Source organism: Labrus bergylta, chromosome 7 (genome assembly GCF_963930695.1).
Source record: "Labrus bergylta chromosome 7, fLabBer1.1, whole genome shotgun sequence".
NCBI classification, from domain to species: Eukaryota; Metazoa; Chordata; class Actinopteri; order Labriformes; family Labridae; genus Labrus; species Labrus bergylta.
In genome coordinates this window covers 31,935,667-31,950,666 of record NC_089201.1, presented here as the reverse complement: position 1 = coordinate 31,950,666, position 15,000 = coordinate 31,935,667, and the positions used below count along the sequence as shown (strand labels likewise).

The window sequence follows — 15,000 nt, the reverse complement described above, 5'->3', positions numbered from 1 at the left end:
TTGTTTGCACTGTCAATGAACTGATGTTCTGTTTTTGAATAAACGTGTGGAAATTCAAAATGTTTTTTTTTTAATCCGATTCATCAATTAATCGGAAAAATAATTAACCGATTAATCGATTATTAAAATAATCGTTAGTTGCAGCCCTAAAAGAGTCCTATATTAAAGTTAAAGAGTGATGAGCGGAGTGAGTCGGGCAGCGCGACTCGCAAACTAGGAGTCTGTGCCTCATAACTTTCCCTGCAGGCTGAGAACTCAACTACCGTACTGTAGCTAATAGGAGTGCAAACACCAGAAAGTGAAAACAGACGGAACTAAAAGAGCGACACAGCTGCACAGAAACTGCACGTTGTAGACATCGCTGAACACAATATAAATCTAAAAAAAAAAAAAAGACGATCGCCTGCAACGAAAAGTGTTTGACTTCATTTTTACATCTGATGGTTGAAATTGGAATGATTTTTTTTCTTTGTTTACCGTAAAATCCGGAATATAAGTCGCACCGGTATGTAAGACCCACCCTGTTTTTAAGGTCTCTTTGAGAGAAAAAAAACTTTAAACTGTTTTCCTACGTGAGGATTTATATTGTGTTCAGCGATGTCTACAACGTGCAGCTACAGTACGGTAGTTTAGCTCTCAGCCTGCAGTGAAAGTTGTGAGGCTCAGACCTGCTAGCTTGCAAGTCGCGCTGACTCCGCTGGTCACTCTTTAACTTTAATATAAGACTCTTTCAATCAAAAGAGAACTCCACAAGGTTTATTTACAGAACAATATACCACTGTTTTCTGTAAATGTATGATTATGACCTCGTGAGGGAGAAAAGATGTGGAAAAAGTCACGCAGCCAGCCTGGTCTGTGTCGCTGTCTTTCCCAGCACAGCGTGCACTCAGCTTTCAATACACAATGAATGGGGATGTGTTTTTAACATAGACTGTAAGGTTTTTAATCACCCAGGTCGCAGTGATAGGGTCCACTGCCCCGCTGTAATGACGGCGCGTGTTTTAGTATTTTATACGGGTATATTGGTCGCACCGGTGTATAAGACGCAGCCGACTTTTAAGATGAAAAAATAGGTATTAAAAGTGCGTCTTATACACCGGATTTTACGGGAAGTTTCAGAATCTCACAGTGTCACAAACATCTCAGACAAAACAAGTGTTTGACTTTATTTTTACGTCTGATGGTTGAAATTGGAATGATTGTTTTTCTTTGTTTAATTATTCATAATTTATCTAAAAATCAGCTGTTCAGGTGGTAAAGAGTGAAATATACAACAAGTTATTTTTTTTATATATATTTAGGTTTAAAATGTAAGGCTTTAAATTGCTACCACTCTGTGGATAAAACCACAGAAGAAGAAAATGGACTTCAGCATTAAGATCCTCAGTGTGGATCATTTGATTATCAGCCTGAACTCTTCAGTTTAGTTTCACATCATATGAATCTGAACAGAGAAATTAAACCTGTTGTCTTACCTCAGAGTCTCCAGTCTACAGTTTGGACTCTTCAGTCCAGAACACAGCAGCTTCACTCCTGAATCCTGCTGCTCGTTTCCGGTCAGGTCCAGCTCTCTCAGATGGGAGGGGTTGGACTTCAGAGCTGAGGCCACGACTTCACAGGGAGTCTCTGACAGTCCACAGTCTGAAAACCTGTCATGACATTAACATTCTGACATTCTGTTGTGTCAACAAACAACATAAATTGAGTCCCCAGTCTGCTGACACGACTTCCTTTAAAAAAAATAAAGGTGAGCACAATACTTTTAATTTTCCGCAGAACATAATACCTTACTAACACAATTAAATGTGGAACAAATGTGTGTAAAACAAAAACAAAATGTATTATTTTGTCCAGTTTACTTTTTTATCCACCCGGCCACCTTCTGTCTGTAAGGTGATGTAAGGTATTACTGTTGGTAACTTCAGTAATCAAAAAGTAATGTCACTTTTACTAAACAGTTATCTGGTTAATGGTGTTACTTTAAGTTCTTCTACTGTCAGTGTTGCTCCCCCGACCTGGCCTAGTGGTGCCAGAGAAGAAGTTTCTGGATGTAAATACAAAGAAGCAACACAGTTTAGCTGTGTTCAGCTCGGCTGCAGGATTTATTTATTTATTCAATATATACAATTTTAACCTGAGTAGCTGTGGTTTTTACTTACTCAAATTAGCATACTCAGCCTCAAATATCACACATTCACACACAGCTGTCTCTATTTCAAGTCAACAACAAACATATACACAAATAAGAACATGACATGTTTACATTAGCTCTGATTTCTGAATCATTAGCAAAACAAACCCCTTTAATGTGTCTCAGCATTTCCACGTGCTCCGTAATCTTATTACTTACTAGCAACAGGTGCGTTAGCCTAGCATGCTTAACATCTACTTTTCACTCATACCTAACTGTAAAAATACTCAACTACAACCGTTATACTTTACTTACTAAATTCCCAACACTCTTAACCATTATACTGGTGTCCATGTTTGTGGTTTCAATAAACCCACCTGTATGTAAATACAAAGAAGCAACACAGTTTAGAACTTGCCTCTTTGGGGTATTATGCTCCTCACAAGTGCTATGCGCCCTCTAGTGACCTGATTGAGGATTGCAATAACATCGTAACAAGTTCAGTGCACTGGAATTCGGCTCTAAATAGCTATTTTAGACACATAAAGATAAAAAGATATACTGGGGTCTCTTTTTAACTCAATACATTTGTTCTGACTGTCCCAATAACTTTTAACAGTTTTCAAATCTTGTAATCCATTTTTAAGTTTTTGATAACCTTTGTCTTTAGTTTTAGACGAAACACATTTTAATGAATTATATACACGTTTTTTTTAACCCTTTACATCAGCATAAAGTGAGGACAGAAAAACTAATCAAATGTCCCTTTCCACGCACGCTAACACAACTCGTCAGACTTTAATCTGGTGACGTTGGCTCGAGTCCATGAAGGAGGAAAACAAAAATGTCCGAGCGGTTTAAATCAAGACAAAGAGAAATATTCTTGATTTACTTAATAGACCGTGTGCAGGAGTTAACCTTTAAATCAGCATTCTACATTATCCCAGTCTTTGGTTAATGACGTTGTAGTTAGGGCTGCCGCGGTGATCTAAGGTGGCTCAATAGCGCGGTGTACGGTATTATCGCACGCCCCCCCCCCCCCCGCTTTTATTTGTTTGTGAATCAGGGGTCAGAAACTTGCCCTACAGCAGTGACATATGGCCCACAATGTTTTGTTTTCTGAACATAACGCTGTGATAATAAGTGGAACAGAGCAGCGCTGCAGACAAACAGCGCCTGGTGCTGAAGTGAAGCACTGTCACAGCAGCAACAGGTATGACCAGAATCACGTCCTCTTAAGACTTCTGACTACGAAAAAACACCATGACAGTTCATTCTATACAAATCTGTACAAATCTGTACAGTAAGATTGACTACAGAACATATACAAGAGAGAGAGAGAGAGGGGGGGGGGGGAGGGAAAGAGGGAGAGAGAGAGAGAAAGGGCGAGAGAGCGTGTGAGACGCTGCACAGACTTTACTGAGTTCTGGTCAAGTTGAGTCCATTTTCTTCTTTAGTAAGTACTCAGCCTGTCGTTATGTTCCCTGTAGCCAAATCGTACTGTACAGGTTTGAAAACCAACTGTCATGATTATAACTGTTGCTGTATGACGGTGCTGTATTTCAGCTGTGTGTGTGTGTGTGTGTGTGTGTGTGTGTGTGTGTGTGTGTGTGTGTGTGTGTGTGTGTGTGTGTGTGTGTGTGTGTGTGTGTGTGTGTGTGTGTGTGTGTGTGTAGTGTCAGCATGCATTGCGTTGTTGTTAAGAAAACAATAAAATAAGTTTTAATAAATTACAGACTTCAAACTTTCCTTTTTGATAAATCTTATAGTTAGGGCTGCTGCTGGTGTAGACCAGATCCTAGTTATGCTGCTATAGACTTAGACTACCAGGGGAACTGGTACCTTCATCTCTCTCTCTCACTCTCTCTCTCTCTCTCTCTCTCTCTCTCTCTCTCTCAGATCATATTACTGCATGTCACTATCTGTACATCTCAGTTACTAACAACATTATTTCCTGGGAACTCCTGAGCTCTCTGAGCTCCCCCCCTCCCCGTTCCCTATCCCTCTTCCTACATCTTATCCTATCTCCCCCTTTCCTTTTTTCAAGCCAGGTCCAGTCTTGGCACGAGGACTGTTTCATCATGAGCCTGGGATCCTGCTGAAGATTTCTGACTGTTAAAAGGAAGTTTTTTCTTCCTACTGTAAATGTTGCTGCTTTGCTAAAGTGCTCATGATGGATCTTTAGGTCTTTGTAATATTGAAATAAGTAAAGTCTTTTTACCTGCTCTTTTGTAATATTAAATAAGAGTAAAGTCTTTGACCTGCTTTTTGTAAAGCATCTTGAGATGACACTTGTTATGAACTGGCGCTATACAAATAAAGATTAATTGATTGATACGAGGCATATTTGCGAGGTGAGAGCTAAAATGAGATGTTTCCTCATTTCACACAGATTTTTTTTGCTAGATTTGACAAATTGCATCATCTAAATCAGCTGGTTCTCCTTTTTCATTTGATTGAAAGCTGAAATTTTAACAAAGGGGCAAAGTTACATTGGGTTTAGGTACCAGTGCAGTTTCCTGTGAGTCCATCTGAACATTATGTGGGGTGAAGTGACTCAACGTGCGGTCACCACTGAGATCTTCTTTTTAACGCGGTTATTCATTTTTGCGATTACCACGACAGCCCTAGTTATAATGATAATCATATTTATTGTAACAATAATCACTATTGTTATTACTGACACTAATAGGAGGATAAAAGAAAAATAGTAAACGTAGGGATTATTATGAAACAAATGACCTGTGACCTTGAAGTTGGTAAACACTAGATCCAAAAAAAGACATATTTCACTCACAGCATTTAAAGCAGCTCAAGAAAACTTATAACAAAATACAAGTGACTGAAGAGTTTGTCAATATTTCAGATAAACACTGTTTTCAAAAACCTAGATATTGTATAGTATATATTTGAAGAACTAAACAGCTTATTTTTACTCATATTTAATCACATCTGGACTTACTTTGCCTTCCTGCAGTTCCTCACAGCTGGAATCAGTCTCAGTCGTCCCTGGTATGATGTCTTGTACTTCTTCAGGTCCAACTCATCCAGAACCTCCTCTGACATCTGCAGCATGTAGCCCAGAGCAGAGCAGTGGATCTCAGAGAGTTCCTCCTTTGATCTGTTCCTTGACTTCAGGAACTCTTGGATCTCCTGATGGACTGAGAGGTCGTTGATCTCCGTCAGACAGTGGAAGATGTTGATGCTTCTGTCAGGAGAGATATCATCACTGTTCATCTCCTTCAGGTTGTTGATGACTCTCTGGATCATTTCTGGACTGTTGTCTCTCCGACCCAGCAGGCCTCCTAAGAGTCTCTGGTTGGACTCCAGAGAGAGGCCATGAAGGAAGCGAACAAACAGGTCCAGGTGACCATTTTTACTTTTCAGGGATTTCTCCATGGCACTCCTCAGGAAGACATCCTGGGATAAGTCATCACTTTCAGGAGTTTGAAAAATTATGTTCATGTCTTTAAGGAAAGCCTTCACTACACCTGTGTTCCTGTTTGTCAAACAGTGGAACATGTAGACTGCAGCCAGAAACTCCTGAACGTTTAGATGAACAAAGCAGTAGACTGTTTTCTGGAGGATCACACACTCTGTTTTGAAGATCTCTGTACAAACTCCTGAGTACACCAAGGCCTCTGTGACATCAAGACCACAACGCTCCAGGTCATCTTTATAGAACATGATGTTTCCATCCTCCAGATGTTCAAACGCCAGCCTCCCCAGCTTCAGAAGAACTTCCCCGTCAGATTTGGTGAGTTCCTCAGTTCCCGAGGACTCATATGATGTTCCATACTTGTGCTTCTTCCTCTTTGTCTGAACCAGCAAGAAGTGTGAGTACATGTCAGTCAGGGTCTTGGGCAGCTCTCCTCTCTGCTCTCTGCTCATCATGTGCTCCAGAACTGTGGCAGTGATCCAGCAGAAGACCGGGATCAGACACATGATGTGGAGGCTCCTGGATGTCTTGATGTGTGAGATGATTCTGCTGGACAGATCTTCATCATCACTGAACCTCCTCCTGAAGTACTCCTCCTTCTGGGCGTCAGTGAAGCCTTGTACTTCTGTTACCCTGTCAACACATGAAGGAGGGATCTGATTGGCTGCTGCAGGTCGAGAAGTTATCCAGATGAGAGCTGAGGGGAGCAGATTCCCCTTGATCAGGTTTGTCAACAGTGTGTTTAACGGTGATTTCTTTGTGACATCAGACACAACCTTCCTGTTTTTGAAGTCCAATGACGGTCTACTTTCATCCAGGCCGTCAAAGATGAACAACAGTTTACAGACAGCGAGCGTCTCTGCTGTGACCTTCTGTAATGTTGGATGGAAAACACGGAGCAGCTCAAGAAGACTGTACTCCTTATCTCTGATCAAGTTCAGCTCCCTGAATGAAAGCAGGATCACCAGACTGAGGTCTTGGTTCTCTGAGCCCTCTGCCCAGTCCAGAGTGAACTTCTGCACTGAGAAGGTTTTTCAAACACCAGCGACGCCGTTTGTCAGAACCACTCTGATGGGTTTCTGTTGGTCGGGTTGAGCTTCTGTCTTTTGGTTCTGTTGGTCGGGTTGAGCTTCTGTCTTTTGGTTCTGTTGGTCGGGTTGAGCTTCTGTCTTTTGTTTCTGTTGGTCGGGTTGAGCTTCTGTCTTTTGGTTCTGTTGGTCGGGTAAGGCTTTAAAGATGTCCTGACACTTGATTGGAGTCTCATGGAGGGTCTTCTTTTTAGAGTCTGTCTCAATCTTTCTCACCTCATGTTGGGTGTTCACCTCTTCACTCTGTCCCTCTGTGATGTAGAGCTCAGTGTAGATCCTGTTGAGGAGGGTTCTACTTCCTGTTTCATCACTTCCTTCAGTCACATGTTCACATCTCTTCCTCAGACTGATCTTAAGTTCATCTGTAACCTCCTGCAGACCTCTATCTACTGAAAGAGAAGAAACATATCCTGAGACTGGATTTATAAAATGATCAAATACAAAAATTTTATTATTACACATTAAGCAAACTGCATGACACAAAAACATCCGTGTAATAAATGTGTGCTGCTACAAGAGAAATAAAATATACTGAATATAAACTGACAGCAAGAATCAGATAAAATGTAAATGTTTCATTTAACTACATATCAATGAAAATACTAACTGCTTTGTCTTGTTTTTAGACACAATTACTTCAGTCTTACTTATTACAGTGCTGGACTTACTGGATATCTGCAGTCCTCCTCTTATTTTAGGTCGTTTTCCACACTGGGGACAGGAGGACTCTCCTGATGAAGTAGACTGGTCCCAGTATGAGGTGAGACACTGTCTACAGAACCAGTGTCCACAGCTGGTAGAAACTGGATCTCTTAGGACGTCCTGACACAAAGCACAGCTGGACAGCTGCTCCTCCACAGAAACAGACCCCTTTGTTATTCTGTGGAGATAAGGGAAATCATAAAGCCATGAAAACTGAGACTGACATTTAGAAACCAGTGGTGGACTGAATCAAATAAAGCCACAAAAAGCAGTGTTTTAAAAAGTTGTGCCATGTCCTCCTCAGTGAGCATGTGCAGAAGTCTGTCTGTGTAACCATAGAGTCTACCATCTGAGTCCAATAACTGACCTACAAGTGTGATGTTATTTTCAAGCAGTTTTCAAAAAACAGGGATTCATTTTTGTAGAGAATGTCCTTATTGTTCCAGATGTAATATCTGTGTGGAGAGAAGTTATGTTTCAAGATGAGAGACCAAGTCAAGAGTATCTGTTTATGGAAGTTGGATAGTTTGATCAGGATTTTACTGATATTATAGTTGCACAGTAATAAAATTCCAGGCCACCAACTTTAGAAAAAACATAATTAGGAATCATATTCCATAGAGATGTTGGGTTATTTAAAAATGTCTCAGCCTGTTCACTTTGAATGTTAAGAGCTGTGAAGTCTAAAAAGTTCAAGCCCCCACATTGACTCGTGTTTATTGTCATATTCTTTTTAACATAATGTATTTTGTTTTTCCACAGAAAGTTAAACAACATATAATCAAATCTGTTGGTTACATTTTAGTCAACATCCAAAGATAGAGCCGGATTAGTGAGTCTGGAAATGCCCTCAGCTTTTGAGAGCAAGGTCCTTCGTCTCAGAGATAAATCTCTTTGTAAACAAGAGTTTTATCAACGATGGGATTCAAATTTAAGGTGCACCTTATATTTTGCTCCTTGGTGATAACTACTCTCAGGTATGTGACCTGGTGATTCACTGGATTATTACAAATATGGGGAACATTACAATCTTTAACAGCCATAAGTTCAAATGTTTAATATTTAGGTTGAGACCTGAGACCTTTGAAAAGTTATTAATCAGCTTTATAGAGAGCTGCACACTGAGCATGTGCAGGAGCCGTGTCATGACCTGCACACTGAGCATGTGCAGGAGTTTAAAAAAAACAACGTAAAATCCTAAATATAAGTTGCACCGGTATAAGACGCGCTGTGTTTTTGAAGGTCTCTCAGAGAGAAAATAAAGTTTACACTGTCTTCCTGCGTTACAGTTTTTATTGTGTTCAGCGAAGTCCAAAACCTGCAGTTACTGTTCAGCTCTGTCACCCTTTTAGTCTGTTTTCTCTTTGTGGAGTCTGCTCTCCTACCAGCTACAGTACGGTAGTCGAGCTCTCAGCCTGCAGGGAAAGTTGTGAAGCAGAGACTCCTAGCTTGTGATCTCTCTGCCCGACTCCGCTTGTTTCTCTTTAACTTTAATAAAGGACTCTTTCAATCAAAAGAGCGTTCAACAAGGTTTATTTATGGAACAATATCCTACAGTTTTCTGTAAATTAAAGAAACTTGAAGGAAACGTTTTGAAAAAGTAGCGCAGCCAGACTGGTCTGTGTCGCTGTCTTTCCCAGAACAGCGTGCACTCAGCTCTTAATACACTGAGGGCCTGATTTACTAAGGTCCCAAGTAAAGAGTACTAAACTGTGTGTTCACTCCAAAAAAATTGCACATTTGGTGAGTGTGTGATTTTTGGGTGATCTACTCAGAAAGTTTGTGTGAATGACACCAGGTGCAAACCTTGTGGAGGCGGTACTATTTAAGTTAGGCTTTTGTGTGTTCTACTGGTTTACGTCACGGAGAGTTTGGACGGAAAGCAGGACGACTGCAAGCGCAAAATAGGTATCAGTGGAAGAGGTAAATGAAGGTACAGTATTTTTGAGTTATAGCAGATAAAACTGAATATTACAAAAAGAAAATTTGACTTATAAGAAAACCTGGGCATTAAACAGGGCCTCTCTTTTCTTCATTTGAAGATGAATTGTCATACATTGTGCAGGAGGTGTGAGCTGTGTCCTCTGTGGCGCTCAGGCGCGACACTCGGCACATTGTTGAGCACCAGACAGCTGGCCAGCGCTGTGTCTGATCGGACATAAAGGCTCTGGAAAGAGGTATCGAAGACGGGGGTACAAGCAGTGGTGAGGTCCCCCCATCCAAGCGTAGCAGCAGCGGGCTGTAGAGGGAGGAGACGAGCGCACTATGGAGAGGAGCGCACGAGCTGGGGGAGAGACGCACAGCCCGAGAAAAAAGAAATCCCAAGTTTAAAATAAAATGTTGGTGAGAAGAGGGAAACAGGAAGAAATAAATGTCAATGTTGAAATTCTTTAGAATGCAGAGGCTGTGGATGTTCAGTTTTGTTTAAATAGGCAACAATATAGTTTAATCATGGTGTTTCCTGCTGTCATTCCAAACATATTAACATGTGTGGAGAATAACGTGATCTGTATGCCTTCTTTGATTGAGCCTATGTCTCCTCCTAACTTCAATAACAGCAGCCTGTTGTGTGTAACACTGGTCTCCTGGGTTAGCACGTTCTTTTCAAAGGTGTTAAATTCAGACACCGTCACAATCACCTCAGTTTTTGTCAGGCTTGGTAAATCACAATGCGTGTACTAACTTAACTTATTTGCATTTTCTCCTTTCTAGGGCAGAAACGCCCCATATTGAATATTCATTAAGTCAAACGTACTAAATGGACAATGCGTGTTTTGCTCATATGAAAGATTCAATCCTCACAGCGCGCCGTTAGTAGATCAGTTAACACATTTTTTGCTGGTGGTATCAAGTTTGCACACGTTTTAAGACACACAAACCTTTAGTAAATCAGGCCCAATGAATGAGGATGGTTTTTAAATCACGTCCGGTCGCACACATTGATGGTGACTTCTGCACCCGCGGTAATGATGGCTCATGTGTCAACATTTTATACTGGTATATTAGTTGCACCTTTGTATAAGACCCAGCCAACTTTTAAGATGAAAAAAAAACAGGTATTAAAAGTGCATCTTACACCAGATGTTACGGTACTTCAGTAAAAAAAAAAGATCTCATTGTGTAGTCATGATAAAAAAATAAAAAAAGACAAACAAAGAGTGGACACAACAGAAAAAATGATTGAAAGAAAACGATCACAGCAGATCTCACTAAACTTCAGGATCAGTTTAAAAGACTTCTTCCTGCAGAATCACAGAGAAGACGACTAGATACACAACCAAAGAGTCAATACTGAAATCATATTATCTTATCTATAAACATATAATACATATATATAATCCTTAGTATGTTGTTATGAGTTCAGTGACTTTCTCTGTATGATCACTGTGTGCAGGTTGATGATTAAAAACAAGAAAATCAACACATTATGGTGTTCAGGACTCTTTTTTTAGCTGGACAGTTTGGTGATTAAAAAAAGTTCTCTTACTGTGGATCTGAGGGTCCTGGTTCATTACTGAAGTTTAGAGGAAAACGTTTAGACCGATCACTCTTCATACAGAGACAGCTGGACAGAGGAGACTCTGCTCTGTTCTCCTCTTTGTCTCCTCGATCACTCATCTTCTTATCTCCAGATTGATCAGAGGACAATAAAAGACGTTCATGCAGGTAAAACAACCTGAGGACAAAATAACAAACAGGTGAGACACAAGCAGGAAAAATGTGAAAGACAGAAATGGTCAAGTGTCCACATCTCATTACCTGATGTGATCCTTCATTTGATTTTCTCTTCCTTCCTGTCTGCCTAAGTACCTGATGCAGCACCTCAGTGCACTTTGTTTTGATCCTAACATGATTTGTCCGTCTGATCTGCCCTGAATAATGCCAATAACAAGACATTGAGTCTTAAACTTTAAACATTAAACTAACATGTTAGTATTTAACAGCAGCCATGACCTTTAGGACATTTGTACAACTAGAAGTGTATAAAACAGGGTTGGAAATCAGCACTCGTCACATACGGGTGTCTTTTTGCAGTGGCGGGTGAATTTGCTCAACCTACCGACCACAGTGGCAGAGCGAGGGTCACAATGGTGCTCTATATGCTGGAATGGCTTTGCTTGGTGTAACATGATTAACAGAGCACAGACTAGCATCTCTTTAACAGCGGGTCAACCAGCTTCAGGTGTGTTTAAACTGACGCCTCGCTGTCTCAAGTCCAACATGATAAAAAGAAGCGCGCTGTGGCGTTGATTTGGGCTCAAAGGAGCAGCTGTAAATACTATAACTTCAGACATTTGTCTTGGGCTCAAAGTGCTGCACACATTCAGCGGCCTCACAGTAGAATCCATAAAAACAATAGAAAAACACATCGACATGTCAACAGAAAAGTACAGACCCATGTATAAAACACAACATATATTGCACATTACCCATATAGAGTAAAAGATATCAAAATATAAAAGCATGTAAGAACATCATGACGCCATGATGTTTCTGCTGTAAATGTCCAATGATGAAATGGTGAAACAGACAGTGGCTTATCTTAGAATTTATTGGGCCGAGGTCAGACAACAGCAACAGAACACAAATGGCTGACAAACTTTTCATGTTAACGGTCCTGTTATATTCTGTTAGCTGGTACAGCCTACAAATTCTTTTACCATTTGGGAAGACTTCTAAAAGGCTAGAGAGGTGACATTACCTTCACTTGAAACTGTCAGATATCTACATTCAAGTCATTTAAGCTCACAACATACACTCGGCTCCTCTCCAAAAATAGATCTGCTGCTATGAGAGTCTTACACAAACTGTTACATCCACACAGACCTAAACCAATGACCCTTAGATGGTCGACAGATTTAAAATGATATATCCACTAAATGATTCAAGTGAATGATTATGTGAAAATAAATACTAACAGGCACAACCCATACAGCAGGCTTAGATTTAAAGTGAACAGAGATTACAGTACCACGCTGACATCCAGCTGAAATACAAAACTAATGTAGTTCAGCTTCCTGGGCGCTAAAACGCCCTCGGTGTCAGCTGTTTTTAGTCACTGCACTCAAACGCTATCAGTTGAAAGACGTTCAACTTTGAGAACAGCGCCACGCTGATCAATGTCACTTTTCCCTCACCGACCAATCAAACTCAAGAAGGGGCGGGACTTCTGAGATCAGATTTGTCAATAAGAAAGCGATGGCGGAGGAGACGCTGGTCTGACTCGTCTTTTGGAGGGAACAGTTTGCAGCTGTAGAGCTGCTGCTGACATCAGGACATGACTCCTTTACATCGTCCTCATGTTTTCTTGGTGATATTTATTTGATTTAAAGAAAATATGAAACACATGGAGCTAAAACACACCTTACGGACATTACAGAGGGAAGCACAAGTTCACTTTTGTAATCTAGCAACAAGGAGCGCTGGTGAGAAGCGCTCTGAAACAAAGGTTGTGAACACGATATAACACGCATTCTATTTCAAGCTCTTCACACTAAAAGTTCCTGGTTTAAATAGGTTTTATTGTGAAGCAGCTACATTAGAAAATGGGATATTTTTCAACAGAAGCAGATGACTGTAACTCAGATGTTTGAAATACAAACGCAGAGGAAAGGAACCTGACAGATTCAGTTAGAAGCTCCAACGTCCTGAGGAGAAAACACACAGTGACTTAAAAATATCTTTCTAAATGAAACTCAGTTTCCAGCAGAAACCTTTATGACTGTGATGACTCTCCTCATATAAGCTCATATTCTTTTAAAGCAATATATCCATTATCTTACCTCTCAGTCCAGGTTTCATTTCAGCTTCATCAGCTACCAGCTAGTGGTGGGCGATATAACGATCTTAGATCGTGAAGGATTTGAACGTGCTGACGATCTGCCAAAGCAGGGAGATCGTATAACCGGGGTTATGTGTTTATTCTCTCATGCTGCAGTTTATGCTGCGACACAGACGCGTCTCCCCCTCCCCCTCTTTTGCTCCGCAGCGGTGAAAACCAAACTTAAAGTAAAGTCCACAAAAACCTCTCCATATCATATTTCCACTGATATATTTCCAAACCGACACGGCGTGAGCAACAGTTAACTTCTCTGCATAGTGTGCACAGTTAAGTTTACATCTCGGAGAGCGAAACCGTTTAAGGAGCCGGAGAGACGTTAACAGTCTGCAGAGAGTCAGACAGAGAGGAGCTCAGACAGACAGTGAGGGGAGATATAACCCCGGTGTTTCAAATGTTGCTGTCGGTGTTTTCTGCTCTCTCTCAGTTTTTAAAAGTTACTTATCAAGCTTCTCCACCTGAAGCTCACCTGTTGTGATAACTGAACCTATAGGGATTACACTAAACGACGTTACAAAGCAGCAGGCAGGTGAGAGTGAGTAACCATGGTGACTGTCTGTCTGTCAATCAACAATGTCCCGCCCCCTCTATGAATTCAACTCTTCTGTCAGTAAAACTTACTTTGATCATGTGTCACAGAATGAACACATTCTGTATTATGTTTGATTATATATAAACTAAACTAAAGTTAGTCCAATGATGTCATAAAAACAACAAAGTCTGCAGAGCCTGTATGAAGCTCCAGCTGGAGGAACTCTGCAGGGCTAAAACAGAACAGAAACTTCAACAACTTCAAGTCTACATGTTTTTAAATGAATGCATCACTGTGTGAAAATGTTCCTGATGAACATAAAAAGAGGACACATAACTAAATCATCATTTCAAAGTGGTGAGGAAAACCTTCAAATTGTTCATAAATATTGATCAAATTGAGGGAAAGACATTTCTGTTGCTGAAGATGTTCTGGGTGAGAGACCTCCAGACCTCCTACAAAGATGTTTTTCAAATAGATTAAACTTGTCTGCTCAGTTTTTGTGCATTTAAAAACATCATACAGGTAAATAAGTTTGGTTGAACTGGTCAGTAACTTACAAATTAGTCTAAAGATCAGTATGAAAAAAATTGTGATAAAATTGTGATTGTGATTTTTCAAAAAAAAAACGTGATATGATATTTTTCCCATATCGCCCACCTCTACTTTGAGGACATAGCCCAAAAAGAATAAACTAAAACAAACGTTTTTCTGTAAATGAGTGAGACAAACAGCATGTCAGTATTTTATTTAATAGTTGATGGTCTATTTCTTGAATACTATAAGCCTTGATTATTATGTTACACTTCATTACATTGTGCTGCCAGTTAAAATAAAGTGGCAGGTAAGAAATGTAAGACTGGTACCCGCCAAGCACCAAATGCAGGTAGATTTTCCGTTTGGCAAGTTCATTTCCAGTGGTGTAGTTGAGGGTATACGCAGGTCAGGTGTATAGGTATACCCACTTATTTTTCAGTCTGCATAGGGTATCCTCACTTCCCTCTGATTCACACCAGTTATTGATTGACATCATTCAGCAGTATGCAGCAAGTTTTGTTCCCAGGGTTGGTGAAGGGATGATCCTCCCTACTGCCTAAAAAGTGTAAGACTGGTAGACTTTAGAATCCACCAGTCACAGGGGCACGTAGGTGAAAAAGTTCATCACCAACCGTGGTATAAAACAAAGTCCTTCATGCCTGTAGGGTTAAAACCTTCTCATAAAACAGACCTCATTCAGTCACAACATTTTACTAGGTTGCAGTATTTTGT

At 40.4% G+C, this 15,000-nt stretch overlaps 2 protein-coding genes across 2 annotated transcripts in view; both read right to left on the bottom strand.

The window, feature by feature from the left end:
- LOC136179606 (NLR family CARD domain-containing protein 3-like) overlaps window positions 1-15,000 on the bottom strand; it is a 360,535-nt gene that overhangs the window by 46,943 nt on the left and 298,592 nt on the right. The gene's annotated exons all lie outside the window — the stretch shown is intronic.
- LOC136179619 (E3 ubiquitin ligase TRIM40-like) overlaps window positions 6,079-15,000 on the bottom strand; it is a 64,917-nt gene continuing 55,995 nt past the window's right edge. Inside the window, exons 2-4 of the mRNA XM_065956458.1 lie at window positions 10,848-11,036; window positions 7,327-7,538; window positions 6,079-7,047 (exon numbers count right to left, since the gene is read on the bottom strand). Of these exons, the coding sequence (XP_065812530.1) occupies window positions 6,605-7,047; window positions 7,327-7,538; window positions 10,848-10,978 (786 nt within the window). The 5' untranslated portion in view covers window positions 10,979-11,036 and the 3' untranslated portion in view covers window positions 6,079-6,604. The remainder of the gene's footprint in view (window positions 7,048-7,326; window positions 7,539-10,847; window positions 11,037-15,000) is intronic.